We start from the raw sequence: 21,335 nt of genomic DNA on the forward strand, positions 1-21,335 counted from the left end.
CCTGTTCCGGCGCTCAATATCGAGTGATCCGCCAGAACTGTGAATTTGGAAGCCGCAGACGGTCCCTCATTTTGGGGGGGTCCCAGTGCCCTTAGCTTCCTGGCTCGTTTTTTTTTTTTTTGCCTCATGGTACCCAGCTGCTGCTGTCGTTTGGTGTACCAGAGATCTATGAATCCTGACATCTATTTTCGCGCAATCTACTATATTGCAAGTACCCTTTTTGGTGCTTTGACGACGTTGTAGGTTGTGTGGAGAACCCATCCGTAAGGCTACATAGCGCTCTTGGGATGGCAAGTTTGTCTGCTGCTAATTCCGCCCTGCAAGGTCCAGATGGCCATTTCTTGTGTATTGACTACTGTGCTTTTCACCCTGCACCTATCCTCAAGCTGTCCATGCGAGTCAAGAGAGTGTGCCACCTGCATACTGCTGCGCACTATCCAATCGCCAATGGCGCACATCCCCATCCAGCGAGTCGCAATGTCTAGTGGACATGAGTCTCATGACAATCGGCGGTCCTTCCTCGTAGCTACAGCGCGGAAGGACATTCCACAAGGTGAGCCACTCGGTACGTGTGCAGATTGGCTCCCCGCTTGTGTCATGATGGATCTTGAGTTATTGCTGCTGCACTGCAGCGGCGGTCTGACACACACCACACACATACACGCCTCTCTACACTTGGAGAACGGAATTCACCTACACGGTAGCATGGCCATGTGGGTGTGGAGCCGTAATATCAAGGCGGATGCTCGCGGCTGATAGGCGCCGGAACGACGAAAGTCTGACTGAATATTGTCGGAACGCTACCTTTGTCTTTCGGATACTGGCAGGCGGCGCTTGGTAGTAAGGGCATTGGTTAATTCATTGATTCATTGAGCCATCTGTCCATTCGTCCACACGCTGTCAGTTTCGTCATTTGCAATGGTCTCCGCACGTGGGAAACAGAGTTCAGCCACGCCCGAAAGAACACGTGCGCGATATGAGGAACCAAATTTCTCCACGTTCGGGGATTATCATATTACCACTACTACGTTGTACTACTACTACCGCCACGGCCACTACCATGCATACTGAACAAGGCACAGGAAATTACCAAATAATCGAGCCTGCAGTAGAAGAAGCATGAATGCTTGCGCTTGATGAGGTTAAGCTCGGCAAATAGAGAAAGAAGAAGAACGACAACTGCAAAAACAAGAAGACAAAAATCACCAGATTGGCATGAGCTGGTCATGGCTCCTGCACAAGCGTCGCTACAATTTTACCAGGACCCTTGACCTGTGCAAGGGAAAGACAATCGATCTAGCGGCTTCCGTACCACGAGACTGGGGCTAGGACCGGCAAATTGAGCCAGGCAATAATCGACACTCCAATTTCACAACAACCGAGATCTGCCACGGACAGTCTGGGGTTGTCCAACGTTGGCTTGAGCACATTTTGACTCGCCCTGTCCACCCAGGCAGCCCAGTCGGGTATAGTTCCGGTGTAATAACAAGGGGCCAGGTACGCAAAAGCTAACTGAGCAACCAAGATGATCATTGCACCTTGCCTTGCAGGCTGTCATGATCCCAGCACTGACGAGAGAGGTTGATGGAGTTGCCTCTCAGTCATGGATCTTACGGGTGCTTCCGGTCAAGTAATAATACAATGGCGCCATGGGTTGAGAGATATCACCTTGACCCATGCTTTTTATCTTCCACCTTTTTTTTTTTCTTCTGCTCACCACGCTCTGGGCCAATGAAATTGTTGTCCATTGACGATAATTTATCCATTTGATACTTGTGATTTTGGCCAGCCAGACTACTGATCATATTCTCAGTCTTACCAGACATCCGAACAATGGGCGAGTCTACACATTCCATAATGAGGTATTCGGTACGACCATCAGCACATCTTCACAACCAATGTGTTTCCCATATGCTTGTCTGCTAGCTCGGTTGATTGGGTGACTAAAATTATCCACAAGACGTGCTCAACAAGGACAAGTCAGTATCAAAACACGACTCTCATCTAAGCGAAACAGGCCTGCGAGGACGAGAATCACCGGGTGCATCTCCCAGGTCGCCCCGCGTGTGAATCCGTGAATCCGGAGTACCGGCCGGTTAGCCTCAAGAGCTATGTCTGAAAATCGGCCTACTTGGTATTGGATGGGATTGGCAACCGGGTATGAACCTGGTCGCCTATACTTCCGGCACGAGCCGGGGCGAGACTGCTCTTTTTCTTCAAGACTACTGCTAAAGTACTATCATAAATTACCCAATACCGCGAATGCACATAGAAAAATAGGATCGCCAGGGGCAGTCAACCGGGGCCGGGTTGCTCTTTAGCACTACTAATTGAAATTGGTCTGCAGCACCCGCGGGAACTCATTACCATCACAAAAAAGTATCTTGTAATCCACTTGAAAGCACGCTTCGGCGGTGATATCGCGGCCATTTCGGGGCTCAGGTAAGCGCGGAATATGATCACCAAAGTTGCATCAGATCACCTACGTATATTGGTCCACGTATCGCGGTAACGCCACTCGTCGCCAAATACCGGTGGTTTCACACGGACACTGGGGCGCAGTCTCTCAGAGCCCGTGGCCCTGACTGTGGGGCAAGCGAATGGGGAGGGATGAGGAAAGGAAAAAAGAAGCCAGAAGCTATCTGCCGATCAAGGCTATGCTCGCGGCACTGTACTCCATTTCGCCATGTTATCACATTGAATTATTACAAGTGAGAAGCAGGGAAAAAAGAAACAAAGAAGAAATAACAATGCCCCAAGCACATTCTGGTTTAGGCTGGAAAGTGCCCAGGTAGGTACGTAGTACATGATACAGAGACTCGAGCGCTGGCAAGAAGAGAAATGACAATTGTCTCCCCCGGTACTCGTAGTTATGAGCTGCATCTTACTTTGCCAGGTCATCCCAGCGAACAAGAGCTGGCCCCGCGGGTCCTTTTCACCTTTCAACACCAGGCCAGCCTTCTTTTCGGGCGCTGATCCGGCGTTAGCAAGAGTCATTTCAAGAACTAGGTCAGATTTTACTAAGCGAACTAGTAGCTACATCTACTACAACCCTTAAAAACTTGGCGCAGTACGTACTGACAATTGCTACCATAGGCCACTAAGTGAGTGAGGTACCTAGAGCACCTCCTACCTAATGCACTATACCTACCTACAGGTCGTAGCTGCGATCAGCAGATTCCGGGAAAATGGATTGCGTTTCATGGCGTCGGGAAGGTCCCGACTTTAGGCTTGCCTTATTCCCCTTTGTGCCTTCTCGGTTGTACGCACGTAGCTAGCGAGGTAACCAGCACAGTAGTAGCTGGTAGGACTATCCATCTGCCTCCTCTTCTTTTACTGTCAAAATCATCTACAATTCTCCATGGTTCGCTCTCATGCTAGATGCGCCTGATGCAGGCAATGATGATTCCAGACAGCGCCCTGTCAGAAACGTTGATTCCTCTCGATGCGTATGCAAGCTTCCCTTCCCTGCGATCGGTCTAGGATGACCTCCATGGGCTTTGCTGTGTCGCCCGGGTCTTCTCCTCCATCACATTGGAATTACCGCCGCTGGTTGGGTCCCCTTTGGACGATCTGCAACGAGCCACCAAGGAGGCGGACTACAGTGCTTGTTGTGTCAAATCTGATCCGGCTTACCCTCGGGCAAAACGACTAAGAGCTTGGAAACAACCGAATTGCCAAATGCCATGCTCTCAACCTCAATTACTATCTAATAATATTACCTGCTGCCGGCCAAACTACTAGAAGTGTGCTTCTCGGCCGGGCTGGTAGTCCAAGTCCATTCTGCGGCTGCTAAATCCCAACGATCTGAGCCCTAGTTACTACCGGTACGCCAACGTCGGGCGGCTGATGACGCTATACAGAGCTAACGAAAGTCGCTCTCCGCCTCTTAATTACTTAGCAAGCTCTCGAGGATTCTGGGACCGGATGGCGCGTCAATCTCAATCAGCGATTTCTCGGTACATTCCGAGCACTACCTGGGTATTCTACAGAGTAGCTACCAGCCTGCGAAATGCTAACCATGCCCGTGGTCCTTGTCTCTTTACAAGAGAAATTTCGTGTCATGGTACCTGCTCCTTCGTACCCAGAGACAGCTCAGCAACAGAAAATGCGCCAAGCTGCCAAGGACTGACGTCTCGTTGTCGAGTGCCGAAGCGGAGGACGAGCACCTCCCATGGGTATCTACTTGAAGTCAGTCGATCATGAACCGTATATGGTTACAGTCGTCTTTGTGCCATGGGCCGACGTAGACCCTTGTTCGTACTTATGAGGAGAGTACCCGGTTCGGTGCCCGCCCCGGCCCATTTAATCATTCCATACACGCTACACTACACTGGCATACAACTTGCATCTAGGTTAGTAGGTATGTATCGTAGGTAAGTACTCAAAATCCTCCTCCTCAAAGTGCGGAATGTGTCAGCCCGCAATTCCATACTACCACCACCACCAAGCATCGTAAGGTGGGTGGGTATATTTTTCTTTCTCAATTAATCAACTAATTAATCAACCATACAATAGGCGCGGCTGTCCCAAGCCGATTATGACTCTTGAAACGATGTGCTCCTTTCTGGATCAATCGGCTAACCGCGTCCCACGAGAAATGAAATGAAAGGGAACACGATTGTTCTCGAAGGCGACGAGCCTGTAGCTGCCCGTCCGGACGCTAAAGCCTCGTGGTCATTCTTCTCTAAAATAGAAGGCACGGGAAGGGGGGTTGTGTCTGGTCTGTAAGATATGTAGTCTTTGCTGGTAGCCAACAAGCGTCGTATTCACGGTCCGGTACATAATTTATGCCTTTATCCGCACTCATCTTTGAGGGGGGGCTTTTCCCACATTCCCGTCCCAGGGTCAGGGGTCCTGATCCAAGCTCTCTCCCACTTTGCAGGTACGTGAGCACCGAGTACCGCAACTATGATCTCACATAACACACGGACGGGCACACCTTTTGACTTTTGGAGCTCTTTGGGCCCTTGGGGTGCCAGCGTTATCCACATTACCTATATCACCTGCTGCGAAGCATTGAGTGAATGGGATGGATGGATTGGATGGATGGCTTTCCGTGGAGTCCAAGGCAGGTAGGCGGGTAGACTGTTGCAGCCGGCGGCAGGCATCTCTCAGCAACTTGGTATGCAACCGACAATGGGAGGGAGGCATGGCCTAAGCTATCACCTACCTATCTGATAGCTTTGAAGATAGAGCTCGGTCAAGTCATCGGGCTTGAAGAAGGTTCTTTGGCACGATGCAGCAGCGAGCCGCCGTATGCATCCCATCATCCCCATCCCAGTCATTGATCTTGCAGCACTTCCCGTTTCGACGGCTTCAAACATGCATGCTGCTGCTGCACAGAGTAATCTGTACTGAAGGTACTGTGGATGCATGTAAGCTCCTTCTTACCTACATGTCCAGATGTACTGATGTCTCTGCCTCTGTCTTTTCCCCCTTCTCACTTTGCCCTTTTCCCTACCCGCTCCCTTTTCTGTTCTCGCCTGACACGCTTCTTGACTTAATCCCAAACAACGACCATAGATAGGTCTATGGATACCATGGCTTTTTGGCAGGTCTCGGCGCGCCGGCGGAAAACAGAAATGGCCTTCAGCTGAGATCCATTCTCTAACTCCTAGCGCAACCAGGTAGGCGGCGTAAACCCCCCAACACACGACACGGCATCACACCGACCCAAACCCAGCACGAGTCTAGAGGCAGGGGAATTGTAATCATTGGTAGCGAACTTTACCATCCTTGACCTATCTTGTCCTTCCAACCGAAGAGGGGAAATCCAATGAAGAATCGACAGGAATGAGGCTAATGATACATGGCAACAAAAAGAAGCCCACATCACTAACACCTGCGAAACACTCTTCCTCCAGCGCCCAATTAGTTTGCTCTAATCACAACAGCTTGATGAAGCGAAGGACCATGGACCGAGACACAGCGCAATCACTGATTGGATGACCCAAGATTCGCGCCCCCGTCCAGCATACAGAGCCGGGTGCTGCAACGCAACCAAGGGAACCGACGTTCCCAATGGAGGGTGTGGAGCCGAACAACGGTCACAGCTTTGGAGGGGGATTGGGATTGGGTTGGCCGATTGCCGAATCTACGGGGACCAGAGATCGGCCCCGCATTGGACTGGAATCACAAATCGCAAAGAGCTGCTTGACCTGCCCGTTACTTGGCTTGGTGTCTGTCGTTTGCTCGCCATTACTTGGTCCTGGTCCTGGCAAGTCCTCTTCTCTCTCTGTGTGTGTGCGTGTGTGTGTGTGTGGAAGTCAAGTGTAAGACCAATGAGAAGTACAAGGGGATAATAGTTCGAACTCGGTCATGATGCCCATTGGAGTTGGTCCCGGACCAAACACAAATGGATGAAAAAAGAGGAGAAGCGATACGTGAAACCACGTCTTGCGGGATGCCGAGGATGTATAGAGGTATACTCCTTCGGTATAATTCATCCCATTAAGAAGAGTAAGCAAGCGAGCCAACGCTTGGACTGGATACCTACACTATTCTCTCCCAAGTGGCTCCGGTATTTCACATCACTCATCGAAACGGCACCTACCTACTGACTGTCTGACAGGTCACAGCTGTACGGAAGACAGCTCGGGGCGTGTAACTTGACAAATCAACAATATGGTCACCTGACACAGGCCAGCGGCTATATCGTGTGTCTTCAAGACGGCGACCAGCTGTTTCGTGGTCCACTAGCATCATGTTGCTCGCCTAATCCAACTGCGGACCACTTCCCGTCAGGGTAACATGATACATCCATACAGTCGCAACTTTACATGACCTCCGGTTGGTTATACTCTCTCTTTCTTTGGCTCGCTTGCCAATGTCACTCCTGCGCCGCTGTATGTATGTATGCACACAACAGGCATACCTTTGGACTGGGAACTGCAGAACCCTACCTACCAGCAGCAGACAACGGTTACTTGCCATGCAGTACTACATGCATTTCGTGTAGGCGGCTGCCGCAAGCACGGCCCCTTTGCAACGAGCCGCTCCGCAAAAAAAAAAAAAAAAAAAAGGGCCCTCTTTCCCCATACCTATGTAGGCCTCGACCATCTATCTACCTACCTAGGCCATGACGAATACTACTTACATACCACTGCCGATGCAACTTTGACCATAGGAGCAAGGCACACACACCTTTACCAAGACTTCTTGTCGGTCGGCATTGCACGTGCCCAAACCGGGGAAGAGAGGCCGTGTGGGTTCCGTAGTGGCAGGCAAGCAAAGCCAGTGTGGAATCCCACGCTGATATGTCGTCTCTGCCCGGCAGTTGACCATTTTCCCACCAGGTTGCATTCGGCGCAGGCCTTAATGGCCAAGTATACCGAGGTGGCATAAGGAACGGGGCGGGGGGCAGTGAGGTGTCCACCAATTGGTTGCGTATCCAGCCGAAGTTATACCAACCCTGGGCAATTCCTTTGGTTGCTTGCGGACGTGGTATCACCAGAAACTGCGGGCCGTTATTCATGCTGCTGGTACGTAGGTCATTCTTACCACTATAGCATGCAAGTCGGAGAGCCCCGAAAGATGCAGACGACGCAGCAGAGAAAAGGCCACCGAGGTGGGACAAGCTCTTGTTTCTTGAAACATGGTTAGGGAAGCGAACAACTATCATGTGTATGGTGTATAGGTGTATTACCATGTAAACGACCGTCTAGAACGTCGTGATATTACTTCGACTAGATGCTGACACGGCGGAGGACCACCCCCTTCGCTTCGCCTCGGAGAGGAGTCTATCCGATTCGCAACCCTTTCTTCTCTCTTACTTGCTGCAAAAGCCAAGGGCCCAAACCGGTCGTTGATTCCATCTACTGGACCACCCTCTGGCCCAGGCGAGGCGTGAAGAGGAGGAGGCTGTTGCAGTCTCGAGTCTTGGCTATTAAAGATTGCACCGAAAGAGTGGTGGAAAATGCCATGCGGCACCCTTCCACCCCTGGTTCGCATGACGCTGGTAGGTTTATACCTAGTAACTGGCAAGCATTGGGGGGTGGAGGAAGAGTTCCACAAACCGGCGATAGAGTAGGAAACGGGCGGGTTTAAACGAGCAATCAGCACAAAGAGAGGGAGAGAGAAATAAAGAGACGTGTTTCATGTGTTCCCGGCCGGATATATTGTTCAGCGTTCTCGAAGTTTGAAACATAGTGTCCAAGGATCCACAGGTATATGACGGCTGGTCGGCACAAAAAGCATCTTTAATACCCTTGTCCCGCATGCATATTCCGTACTGTACACGCATCTCTCTTCTTGTGCGAACCATAAAAAAAAGAAAAGAACAGAAACTTTATTGGACCAACCAGTAAGTACTAGGTCAGGGAAGGTAAGTGGTGTATAGCATGATTGGTTTCGTCAAAGATCTTTTCTTTACTCCTTTCAGCCTTTCTTGGCGCTCTCCTGCGCATCAACTCTTGACCCGACGAACCCCTACTGTCTATCAAACATGGCAATGCTGCTATTTTCGTTCTTAAGCTTTTGGCAAGCTTTGCAGGTTCTTTTACCCCATGGAACGGAGAGATCATCTGGAGAGACGGAAGGAGAAAGAGATGAATTGGGTTGGTAGAATTCTGTGCTCTCTGACAAGACGTGTCACAAGAAACCCCCGGCCTTCACGCACACGTGTGTGTGTGTGGTCAACTCCTTTTGAATCGAATCGAGTTGCCAATCGCAAGACGTCCCGGAGCTGGGTCCGGGAGGCAGCCAGGGTTGAAAAAATAAAGCAACACTATAGAGAAAGAAAAAAGTTACTTCTTTTTGTTCCAAATGTTTATTAAATTCAACCGAAATGTTTTCCCCTCTCCCTGTTATCCTGGTTCTGTTTTGTAAAAGAAGAAAGAAGCATATTCGGGCAATAGCATGCGAGCTGATGAGAGACGACCCTGCCTAGGCAGGCATTATAGCTGGGCAACCCCTAAAAAAGCTTGGGACAACTATATCATGCACCATCCATCCATCCCCCTTCCCTGGTACCTACTGTGTAAGCAGGCATGCTATCGATAAACAAGAGAACCCCTCTCGGTTGGACAACAAGATATTGTATACGATATACAAACACACATGTATTTGTCCAAATGTTTGCTCTGCACGTGCAGAATGTTGAGCAATGCAAAGTCGAAAATATGAAACATGCCATGTAAAAAGAGAAGCTTTTCCATGATTGGATTCTACCATCAAATAATCATGGGCCTTTGCCAACTACATAGGTATTCAAGCGTCTATTGACTCCAATTCGCAGCATCAGAACATGTCGACATGAATCTTTTTTTAATCTTTCTCGTGTAACATGCAACTAGATTAAAGCATAGATGAGATGAAACGCGCATGCTAGCATTATCACCAGTTTTTTGTCCCCCTCCTCTCGGTGCACACACTAAACAACTGCATGTCGTCCCAAGAAAAACCTCGTCTGCTGCTGAATTCCCTTCTTTGTTTAAAAATAAAGATCAGGTGAGAGATTGCAACCTTGACATGGGGCACGCCCGCGCGTGCACCCGCCGGACGGACCAAGGGAGCAGCAGCATGCACACACTGTTTACCCGCATTGTATGTTTATGCTGTCATTCTGAAAAGTATCGGCTACTCTTCTCTTTTTCTTGGTAGCTGGGCATGCCAATTGGTAACATGTTTGATGTCACCCTGATCGACATGTTGCCCCGTTGGGTTTTGTTGTTATTTATATCCGTGAGCTTTTTTTTGCATCCGTGTCACAGGATTGGTTGGATAGCGCAGCATAGACGCACCGATGTTGATGGGCAGATCGCTGGAAAGTCTCGGATCCGGCGCCGAAAGGGAACGAACCCCCCCAAACCCCATTGACCACCCAAGCCTGTGTACCACTAACTTGTTTTTTTACCTACGTACCTACATACCTATCGCTGATCGACAGAGGTGGGGTTTCTTCGGCATGCGACGCGGTGACCGCCCCTGGATTCTCTCCTTCACTCATGACTCAGGACTGCACCGGGGCTCTCTACGATAGTATATTTCAAAAGTTTATCTCATAGTCCGAGCTCCCAGCACAGTATGCAAATACCCCCTGTATATCCACCACACCCTTCCTCCATTACACAATAGGGCTATTCTATAAATCTAGTGACTGCTTTACGTCTAGCTGGTGGTCTGGGATATTATTTTTAGTGATGCTAATACCGTCGCCGTATTTTGCAATTATCTGCTTACGGTAATTAGCCTATTAATTAACTAATTCCTCTTTAGAACCGTATAATGGCTATATGCCCTTTTTATATTTATTTCCCCCTTTAAGATATATTATTTATGCTATATTTCCCCGGATTTTATCCACGTATTTAGCCAGCTTAGTTTATGGCCACGATTCCCACGTTTTCTCCTACTCCTCCTTTATTTTAGCTTTGCCTTTATATTTATTAATTTATTTTATAATAATTTTTATAGGAAATTATGGCCTTTTAGCGGCTAATATATCCGGGGAGTTAAAAGGCCAAAAAAGCATATTAATGCCGGCTTTTTCTTACTCGGCGCGGCATTATTGCGATATATAAGCTAAAGTATTATTTTTTTAAGCTAAAATCTTAACATATAAGAATAGCGCCTTAAGCTATTATACGAAAAGGATAAAATGCTTTTTAAAAACCTCCTCCCGGTACCGGATTTAATCGAACCCGCCTTTACCTTTACGTTTTTAAACTCCGTTTTCCGACGTAAATTTAAAAATTAGCCGCCTTCTTGGTCCAAGGTCTTTTGAGTTGATTGATACTGTCCCTTTATTGACTCTTTTTCGGTCATCTAGAAACTTCGCAACGGCGATATTGTGAAAATTTTCCTCGGTGGGTATAACACTGGCAATTACCTATTCGATAGCATGAAAGGCCCAGGGAACATGGCCGGACATTAGCTAGCAATAATATAAGCGAAGTTTTCCCACCCTTTCTCCCTATCTATCAATCAATCAATACCTACCTGCTGACCTAACCACTTGAACTGCCGCCGCCGCCGCCGCCGCCGCTGCTACTACTACTTCTGGGACCCGACGACGGCGTCCGCCGAACACCTCGAAAACTTTTCCCCTGGTTCGTGGTCTCTTCCTGTGCTGCGTTACGCCGGCCGCCCTGTGACACGGTCGAATTGCAGCAAACATGCCCAAATCACGTCTACGGCTGGCCCGAAAGATACAGCCTACAATGACACATAATATCCACAGCTCTAGGAATTTTCCATATCTTTTTGGGTCCAGCGATTCGCTTCACCGTCACGTAAGCAGCCGACGTTAGTGACTGTAGAGTAGAGAAAAAAGAATTTAAACACTCTCTTGCCAGAACCGCGCTCATGTGCCTAGACTCTGCTTAATCTGTCTCGAACCTTACCTACACATTGTGCCTCCCCTTGTCACGAGCTACTTTACTATACTGATCTTTTGTGTTATCTGAAAAACGGTCAACATAATAACGAATCAGTATACAAATTTCAATTTCCCCAACTCACGAGTCTCCACCACGGGAAAAGAAAGAAGAAAAAAGAAAAGCTCGTTGATTAGTAGTTCACAATGTGCAAGACGCCAATGCACGAGTTCCTGGCTGCTCTGCCGAAATGCGAGCACCACTTGCACATTGAGGGCACGTTCGAGCCCGAGCTGCTCTTTGAGCTGGCGGCCAAGAACAACATTACGCTGCCGGCCGACAAGGATGCGGCCTTTGCCTCGATCGAGGCCCTCAAGGCCCGGTACCTGACGTTTGCCAACCTCGACGACTTCTTGGGCTACTACTACATTGCCATGTCGGCGCTGATTGACGCGGCCGACTTTGAGGCCCTCGCCTATGCCTACTTCAAGAAGGCCGCGTCGCAAAACGTCCGCCACGCCGAGGTCTTTTTCGACGCCCAGGTGCACACGGAGCGCGGCGTCGCCTTTGAGACGGTGGTCTCTGGTCTCAAGGCCGCCAAGGCCCGCGCCGAGCGCGACTTTGACCTGACGGTCGAGCTCATCATGTGCCTGGTCAAGCACCTGCCGCTGCCCAGCGCCATGGAGACTTTTGCCCACGCCCGCGACGGCGGCTTCTTTGCCGACGGCACCCTGCTGGCCATTGGCATGGACTCGTCCGAGAAGCCGTTCCCGCCAAACATGTGGACCGAGCTGTACGACGCCGCGCGGGCCGCGGGCATCCGCCGCACCATGCACGCCGGCGAGGAAGGGCCCTCGGACTACGTGGTGCAGTCGCTGGACCTGCTGGGCGCGCAGCGCATCGACCACGGCCTGAGGACCTTCGAGGACCCGGCCCTGGTCAAGCGCGTCGTCGACGAGAAGATCATGCTGACGACGTGCCCCCTGTCCAACCTGAAGCTGCAGTGCATCTCGTCCATGTCCGAGTTCCCCCTGCGCCAGCTGCTCGACGCCGGCGTGCGCTTCAGCGTCAACAGCGACGACCCGGCCTACTTTGGCGGTTACATTCTCGAAAACTACTGGGTCCTGCAGGACACGTTTGGCCTGACCGTTGCCGAGTGGGAGGGTATCGCCCGTGGCGCCGTCCTCGGCAGCTGGTGTAGCGAGGAGAGGAGGGCGCAGCTGCTGGCGCAGATTGATGCCGTCATGGCAGAGTGGAGCGGCAAGCTGTAAAAAGATACAAACCCCCTAGCGAGCGAGGGAATTCAGAGAAAGAGAGAGAGAGAAAAGGGGGGGTGGATGAACTATACGCGCGTCAGCAATGCTGTGCAAAATAAAATAATAATAGAAATCACGATACCTTAGTAGAGGGGACCAAAAAAATACGAACAACAAGGGCAAGGAGATAGACAGAAAAAAAATGAATAAAATCATGATGCTATTTTTCTTGGTGTTTAGTTTTTTCCGCCTTACCCCCCCTTCCCACCCCTTGCACAAACCGTTTGGCTCGGCTACGGCCCGCCGCGTAATACTCTGAAACGCCTCGTTTCGTAGGCCCATGATTCCACCTTCCACGTTTGGATTGCCTATTGTGGCACTGCACGCCGAAGGAAAAAAAAAAAAAAGACTCTTGGGATTGTTGCTGCTCCTCTCTTTGTTTGCTTCTCCACCCCCTTAACCATAATATATAATAGTATATTGCCGATTGGGTCGTTTACGTATAAGAAACGAATCCCAGGTCAGCCCACCCCTGTTCGGATTATACTATACTCATCTATAGGGGGACATGCGTCATCTTTTCTTCCTCCCTCCCTCCCTCTGGGGCACATCTTGAGAGCCCACGCCCATGAGGCGCCAAAAACATCGTGATGCAGGCTCGGCTATAATCAGTGGGCGGGCTAAAGCGACATGGAATCTTACGATACCTCGATTGATGGGACGCGTGGAGACCTTGCTTAGCAGTATTTTGAATTCTCCCAGGATCTTGTTGCTTGCGTTCCACCTGAGGCCTCCCCTGGGGGTTCCCCCCTCCCCTTCCGCTGGATTTTGACTATAGCCGATGGCTGTAGGAATAACTTCAAGAAGAGTATGCATATCGCCCTTTTCACCATGTTTCAGGTCAACCATGGCTCTCTACTATAAAAAGTTTAAAGTGCAAAATAGCCTCCGGGGCGATGACGACAAGGCCTATATTCCCCTGAATTAGGACTTCTTGTCCGTAGTGCGATGGGTAGGATACATGCAAGTAAATGGCTCGCTTGTTCTTTCGACGAGATAAGCCAAGACTTTGGTTCTTCAAGGTCATGGTTCCATTGGCTTGTCAGAAAGCGCCCTCAATCAGGGGTGTACTACCCCGATGTTGAAAGATGCGTGATTATTTTGTACATGGACATCCATGTTATACATGAGACTGTTGACAAAGTATCTGGCTTTTCGTGTAAAATCGAGAAACGTTGATACTGAAGGGTCACCAACAAGGCCAAGTCGTTCTTGTGCCAGAAGGATGTCTTTGGTGGTGGATCGATGGGTAAAAATATTGGCGTAGATACCTGAAAGCTGAGCCTATCTCGAGCCATTGATATAGCCGTTGTCGTTGCAACTCGAGTTTATGGCAAGGTCGTTCAATGCTCAAGTCTATTGGATACACAGTTTATAGATTTCCACGCTTGCTATTGGTCTCGTTTTATCCCTGGGTACGCTTATTAAGACATGTATTCTGTTTCACTTGTCACGGAAACTCATTCTTGAGAGCAATTGCTACCTAATAAACAGATGTGAAACTTTATTCATTCATGTTTCGAGATATAGTAATTAGATGATTTGATACTGAGCAGAAGAGCAGGACCATTGACGGTTTCTACATTCAGTCCAAGACCCATTTATGAATTTAAAATTTAGACAATACCTTCCATGCAAGTGAATCGAAATACATCGTGATCTCTGAGTCTCAAGGAGTGTCCTCGTGTTTTTACTTTATTTGTTTATGTAGACCCTATCATTTTCCAGCCTTATGACTACATCTTGCGAAAGTGCTTCTCAATAGTATCGCCCTGATTATTTTGATACTGGTCTTTCCTTTTGTTCCTCTGTTTATAGTACCTGAGAAGATACCCCCAAGGCCATTGATGAGACCTTCTAGCAGACGGCGTGAGTCTTGCCGTGCTTACCCTGGATGGAGTGCTTCTCATTCTGTTTGAGTAGTCAGCAAGCCGATTCCCTACTGAAAGTATATACGTTACGGCATAAAAGACGAGTGAGCTCACCTTGTAGTTCTTGTGGTTGTGGCTAGCCTGTGCGCTGTTCACAGAGTGCTTGCGGAGGAATTCCTGGTGCTTCTTGATGGATTCCTTGTCCATGCTCTCCAACAACTCGGTGCAAAGCTTGATGTCGACAATAAGGGCATCGCAGCGGTTCTTGGTAAAGTCCTCTCGGACCACCACGCGCAGCATCTTCAATTTCTCAGTGTGAGGTGCCATGGTGTAGGCAGGGACAACCCAACCGCGGGCACGCAGCTTATGCGCGAGCGCGAATTCGTCCCACTCGCGGTCCTCGTTGGGCTTGAGCCGGAATGCCACGAGGGGCAGACCCTCGCCCGACTTCTTGGACATGATGATGAAGCCCATGGCCTCTAGGGCCTCGGAGAGGTAGTCTGCTGTCCGGGTCAAGTTGCTCATGATGGAGCGGTATCCTCTCTTTCCAAGGCGGATCAGCTGGTAGTATTGACCAATGACTTGACTGGCACCCTTGGAAAAGTTGAGGGTGAATGACGACTGGTCAGCTCCGAGGTAGTTGATGTTGAAGACCAGCTCCTGAGGGAGGTACTCGGCAGCACGCCAGACCACCCAACCGACACCAGGGTAGACAAGACCATACTATGCAAATGTCAGTAATGCTCATGGTTCATCGAAGCGTTCCCACGACAAACCTTGTGACCAGATACGTTGATAGACACAACCTTCTCGAGCCGGAAATCCCACTCGAGGTCTGGCACAACGAAGGGTGCCACAAATCCACCTGGCAATCATTAGCTACGTTCTCACGCAATAGAAATATCAATACCAACTTACCACTGGCAGCATCGACGTGAATAGGGCAGTCGATGCCTCTCTCCACCAGAAGATCGTTTACAGCCTTGACATCTTCGTATTCACCAGTGTATGTTGTTCCTGCGCAATTGTCAGTTTATTGAGAGAACCTCATACTTGGCGATATTATGGACATAATAACGCAAACGCGCTGGCCTCATATTTCGAAAGAGTCTCACGTACCCAGAATGGCACAAATACCAATAGTGTTCTCGTCAACCAGGCTGACAGTCTCCTCGGGGTCAATCACGTAGCGCTCGGGTGTGCAGTAGACGAGCTTCTCGTCAATCTCAAAGTAGCGCGTCGCCTTCTCCCAGCAGACCTGGACGGCAGAGGACATGACAATGTTGGGATGCTCAGTCGACTTGCCCTCGGCGCGTCTCTTCTTCTGCCAGCGGCGCTTCATGGCCAGCACGCCCAGCATGATGGCCTCGGAGCTACCAATACATGATGTACCGACGGCGCCCTCGCTCTCGCTGTGGGTGGGCGCATTGAAGAGGCGTCCAATCATGGAGACGCAGCGGTTCTGAATGTCTGCCGACACGGGATACTCTTCATAGTCGATGAAGTTCTTTGAAAAGGAGTCGCTCATGAGCTTCTCAGCCTCCTCTTCCTATTGGAACTGTTAGCTTGCTAATGTACCTCTACACGCTTCCTCGAGCCTCTTATGATGACAAAGAGAAACAACGATTAGTCACGCCCCTGCATGAGACAGCGGGGTTCCACCACCATGGCATGCGCTCAAGGAGTAAGCGTAAGCATCCAAGGCTTGAAAGTCTCATGGTTCTGGAGAGAGAGGATTTGTTTGCATGTTTGCGCCATATACAACGTACCATGTAAGTCGTTACAAACGAGGCCAAGCTAGTTTCATGATCGTGGTCAGCATGTTCTCACCCACAAAATCAAACAGACACGATGTCCTGGTTTGGAGGCTACGATTGACTCACTTTAGCATGGGGTTGCCATCCAAGCTCAGCTCGTCCTTGATCATGCGGTACGCGACATCCTTGGGCATCTCACCGTCGGGCATCTCGTGGCGGGGCAGATCCTGAGCGGCAAACTTTGAACCGTACACGCTGGTGGTGAACTGGTCCTCCTCGTTGGCGAGCTTGAGCGTCACCTTTCTGACGGCCTCGGGAAGCTTGTTGATCTCCTCATCATTGGGAATGGAAGCGAGATGAACCATTTTGATTGGATTTTATTGCAAGTGCAAATGACGAAGCACACAACACAGGTTTATCTTCAAAAGTTCGTGTGAACGGTTTATGCTATTGCAGCTCAAGATAGAGGAGTGGCTGAGAAGACGAGGAAATATTAATATGACGGGGCGTTTCTCGGAGGTTAGAGAGTTGAATAATACCTTGGCAATGGGCTGTAGATGGTTCGACCAGGGAGGACAGATGCAGCTGTGCTGGCAGTGATGTTGATTGCGGGGTAGAAACAACAAAGTGGGCAGTGAACGAGGAGGTTTAGGGAAGAGGGACGTCAAGACTTTGGGTCTTGGCGGGCTTTATAATAAGATGCTACTTACAAACGAAAGTAACAAGTACCTTTTGATGGGTGAATGCTGTTAATTGGTCCCCTTTTTTGTTCAATTGATGATTCAGATTACAAGGAATGGCCAAGGAAGAGGGCCGCAAGTACATAACAGGTCAGGAAAAAAGTGCTCACTCAAGCAACAGGTAAAAGTGAATAGTAGGTACCTACATTACCTAGCCCAGTCGAGAAGCTCCCTCCCCCACTCCCCTGACGGAAAGCTTCTTCTCTGTTTTCTCTGCCAGTCAACAACTCACAAGTCGTCCTAGTAAAGAGGAGACAAAGCCAACTGCAGCAGGCTTTAGCTCAGGTCTGTCTCCTTCTCCGTTGGAGGCCTGGTTGGCTGCAAATGGCATTAGAGGAACCAGGCTGTGTTTGTTGTTCCCACGTTTAAAGGTCGCATAGCTCATCATTCGTACATCAACAACGGAGCATTCGGGGCTCGATAGTCGACTCCATAAACTCTCCACTCCCAGACAGGTGCAGAGACTACGTGGGGCTTTCTGCTTTGCCATGTTGTGCTGGATTTTTCGTCGTTGAGACACGGCAAATATATTTCTCGTTGTCCATGGCCATGAGTAGCTCAATGGACTGGGGGCTCTGGTCTGATTCTGGTGCCTGATTGTATTCCAAGCATGGCAATTTGGTGTTACAGGGAAATTCTCCAAACACGCGACTCTGATACCATTCGTTTCTTTCTGGTATTCCAATCAGAGAGTAAATGTTCATCTATGGAGTTACACGGAATAATGTGTGCGTGTGTATGGAGCAGAGGGGCATTGGCAAAAAAGCTTGGCATTTTTCGATGTGCGGCAGGGGCCGATAACACTGCACTAAAACCCAGCTAGCGAGTGCACAGGGGGGCCAGTAGGTGAGCTGGGCGCGCTGGCTGGCACCACTTGCACCAATCGCTCAATGCACCGAGCCGATCGTTGCTATGGCTAGGAGTACGTAGCATTTCCATTGATCAATTTCCAAGCTCTGTCTCGAATGTGCGGTCTAAAGTTCCTGTTTTCTACCATCTGAGATCGAGATTTGCATTGTTCCTGTTTTTCTATCTGGCGTTTCATGTCTTGGGCCTTTCTAGTGGACGTTGTGACGGTGGTTTACCAGAATGGCCGGAATATGCTACGTGGTAGCCCAGGTTTCAAGCTGTGCGCATGTTAATGACTAGTGACATCATCGGTAGTTGTCATCCCGGATTTTGGGCCGTCAATGAATGTAGGTATTGGCTGGCAGGCTTCGTGATTATTTGCACCATGGCGTGTCGAAACCGGACTTGAGAATCAATCCTGGGAAAGTTTAATGTCTTCTCCAGCTCTGTTTGGATTCTGCTCAGCCAGTCGAGAGCAGTCCAACAAGGTGCAGACGTGGTTTGTTTTCACGCAGGAATGTGGGCAGCGGGACCAAACGCGAGTGACACGCATTTTCTCGTCGTATCTCTGCCTCAACATTGGCCTGCAGCTGTCCCGAATCGAGCCAGTCTTGCAGATCGGGGCCAAATGCCTGACCTGAATCCTGATGCAATCCCGTTTTCCACGAGCTTCGTGGTGGAGTCATTCGAAGGAGTCGAGGATGGCTGGAATCCGGATGGTTCCTGACTGTTATATCCACAAAATGGAGCCTGCGGTGTTAAGTCGGCATTGTCCGCGGCTTTTTCCATGGCTCACCTTGACGAACCACGGACTTAAATAGATGCCGATTTTGGATGCCAAGACACCTGGAACAATCCTACGAGATGTATGTTGATCGACCTGAGCTTTGAGGGAGCTGTTTGTAAGTCACATGATATCGAATATATAGATCAATGCATATGAGAATCAACCCAAACTACTGTCCAAAAAAGCGTCATATTTGATAACCCAGTTGGTAGTCTGCTACTTGCATGATACTATGTACGTAACAAGAATCCCGGGGATTATCTAGTAGTTAGTGTATTCTTTAATCATCCTCATCACGCACGCCCGTGAGGGAGCCTGCCAACCCTTGCATCCGCCGACCCAGCAGATCATCCGTGCTCTTGAGCTTGATGATGCTCTTGGACTTGCCATTGAGACGGGCGCGGCCGTTTGCCCGCTTCCTCCGGGACAGCCCGTCGGATTCTTGCGCTTCCTCCGCCGTGTCCGACTGTGGCATCTCCTTGGCCATCTTTTCATCGCTGCTAGTCCGCCCGCCGCGCGCTGCTGCTCCCCTGGTCATGTTGATCTCCAGCGGCCTGTCCTCGTCACCGCTCGACTCCACCCGCCGGTGGTGTCGGTTCGCCCTCTGCTCGTATTCCCGCCTGTCCCGCATCTCTGCCGCGTTCAGCAGGTCCACGGCCCACATGGCACAGCGATCGATGAGCTTCCATGCCGGTGGGTACAGCGTGGGAAACTGGGTGAAACCGTGGCTGATGCCCGGAATGAGCACAACCTCTGCGACATCTTTTTCGTCAAAGTCTGAGATGTCGTCGAGAACCCCCAAGTGCTGAGATGTGCGTTGCGAGAAATACGCCTGCTTGGCCTTGCGCAGCCGCCCAGCAAAGATGACAGTATCATCTACCAGAGGATCCCTCTCGCCAGTGAGAAAATGCGTCTTTGGAAATTGCTGAAGCAGAATATCCGGAGCCAGAATCGGCGACAGCAAATAGTCCTGAGAAAAGTCTGGACGATTGTGAGGCCCAACATAGAGGATAATCATGGCGCGCATCATCTCAGGCGTTAGGACGCGGTCGTTGAAATACGATATCATGGACGACATCGCAAGTCGTGTCTGCAATGGCGGCTGAGGCTTGTGCGAGTTGGATCTGCTGTTCCGTCTCTGAGAGATGGGCGAAACGGCCGGCGATTGCGGCCATGTTTGGGGGTGAGCATGAGAGTACTCCGGGTGAGGGCTGCGCAAAGCCTCGTCCGTCGGCGCACGAGTAATCTCTGCGGGTTTCGCAGCTCCAGTATCCATCGAGGGGGTGTCGCCCTCATCTTCGGATTCATGAGGGGTTCCGGCCACGTCAGTATACTGCCTGCTCTTCCTTCGAAGGTAGTTCTTGTTTGTCCCGCGCATCCGGCGATCCTTGACCAATGCCATTTGTTCGTCAGACATCCAATTGCCAATATTCATATCGAGCCCTGGATACAAGAGAACCAAACCATCAGGTATGGGCAGTTCGACTGATCCAGATCGTTTGTGACTCATGTTATGCTCGATTATCATGAGCGTGAGGGCTGTTGCCAGATTGCCACCGGCGCTATCACCTGTGAGCACAATTTTGGGAACCCGTCTGCCAGACATGCCGATACAGCGGCCTTTGCTCTTGACGATACTGGTGTAGACATCGAAACACTCGTTGAGAGCATAGGGGTATGGAAACTCGGGTGCTTTCTTGTAGTCCAGACTGAGGACTGGCAGTCCGGTTTTGCCTGACCATGCAAACAGCTTGTCGTCGTTGCATCTAGGATCCATGGCCACAAAACCACCGCCTGGGATGTCGAGTATCATCTTGTTGATATGCTCGAGATCGGCAATAGGCCCATCATAGTACAGCCATCCCGACACAACCTCATTGTAATCGCTGGAACTTGGCCGCGGGATTCGTATAGCCCTTGGGGGCCACCGGGTGAATCGCGGCCGCACGAGGCCTTGAAGAAACTGCAAATATGGCGTCGTGCCCTTATTCCAGCTCACACGCAAGTGTTCCACCGTCAGCATACCTCTGACCTTGCGAACCTTTTCGTCGGCCTGTTCCGCAGCCACCATGTAGAATACCGAGAAGACTAGACTTGCAATGTCCCGGAGCCACTTGTACTTGATCTTCATGGCAGTCCAATATCCGGCGTCGAGGGCTGTCAGTACCCAAGTCGCACGGAAATATTTCTTGTCGTACATGTTCGACATGGGCTCGGGGCTCGCCAGTCCGACCAGGGTGCTAAAGTTCCTTGCTGCATACAGGTACATCATGGTGAAGAGCACCGTCTGCCACGCTGTGAGCTTTTTGGACGACAATTTCGAGAACAGGCGGATGATTGGAGGTCCATGGCGATCGCCTCTAGATAATGATCAGTCAGCACGGGTCTGGTGGCGATAATGACAATGAATAGAGTTTCTTACTTGAATATATAGACGGACCAGAATGCCAGCACGGCGAGGACCTGAAACCTCCGTGACTTGACGGACGGCCTCCCCAATACATGGTCTATCATGATGATATCTAGCGATGCAAGTCTAGGAACAATGCACAAGGAAAAGACGAACAGAAAAAATAAAGGAAAGAAAATAGAGCCTAGAAAAAGACGAAAAGACTTGGCTGGAATCAAAATTGGGCCGAACGGCGAATATACTTTGTCGTTTGGGGATCACGAGCCTGTAGCATGATTCCCGGAGTT

At 50.1% G+C, this 21,335-nt stretch overlaps 3 protein-coding genes across 3 annotated transcripts; 1 reads left to right on the forward strand and 2 right to left on the reverse strand.

Moving 5' to 3' along the window:
- Positions 1 to 11,524: 11,524 nt before the first annotated feature.
- Positions 11,525 to 12,589, forward strand: PFICI_09105 (uncharacterized protein; the record flags this gene model as incomplete). Its single annotated transcript, XM_007837686.1, has 1 exon — positions 11,525 to 12,589. One exon carries the CDS (start codon positions 11,525 to 11,527, stop codon positions 12,587 to 12,589), a length of 1,065 nt encoding a protein of 354 aa, XP_007835877.1.
- Positions 12,590 to 14,491: 1,902 nt separating this feature from the next.
- PFICI_09106 (Glutamate decarboxylase) lies at positions 14,492 to 16,627 on the reverse strand (the record flags this gene model as incomplete). The annotated part of the gene is made up of 7 exons (XM_007837687.1): positions 14,492 to 14,545; positions 14,620 to 15,228; positions 15,282 to 15,370; positions 15,424 to 15,522; positions 15,625 to 16,054; positions 16,275 to 16,302; positions 16,389 to 16,627. The coding sequence occupies 7 exons, from the start codon at positions 16,625 to 16,627 to the stop codon at positions 14,492 to 14,494; spliced, it is 1,548 nt and encodes a 515-aa protein (XP_007835878.1).
- A 2,291-nt stretch (positions 16,628 to 18,918) lies between these two features.
- On the reverse strand, positions 18,919 to 21,152 carry PFICI_09107 (uncharacterized protein; the record flags this gene model as incomplete). The annotated part of the gene is made up of 2 exons (XM_007837688.1): positions 18,919 to 20,998; positions 21,061 to 21,152. The coding sequence occupies 2 exons, from the start codon at positions 21,150 to 21,152 to the stop codon at positions 18,919 to 18,921; spliced, it is 2,172 nt and encodes a 723-aa protein (XP_007835879.1).
- Positions 21,153 to 21,335: the final 183 nt, after the last annotated feature.

This window comes from Pestalotiopsis fici (genome assembly GCF_000516985.1).
Source record: "Pestalotiopsis fici W106-1 unplaced genomic scaffold PFICI_Scf_6, whole genome shotgun sequence".
Taxonomy (NCBI): domain Eukaryota; kingdom Fungi; phylum Ascomycota; class Sordariomycetes; order Amphisphaeriales; family Sporocadaceae; genus Pestalotiopsis; species Pestalotiopsis fici.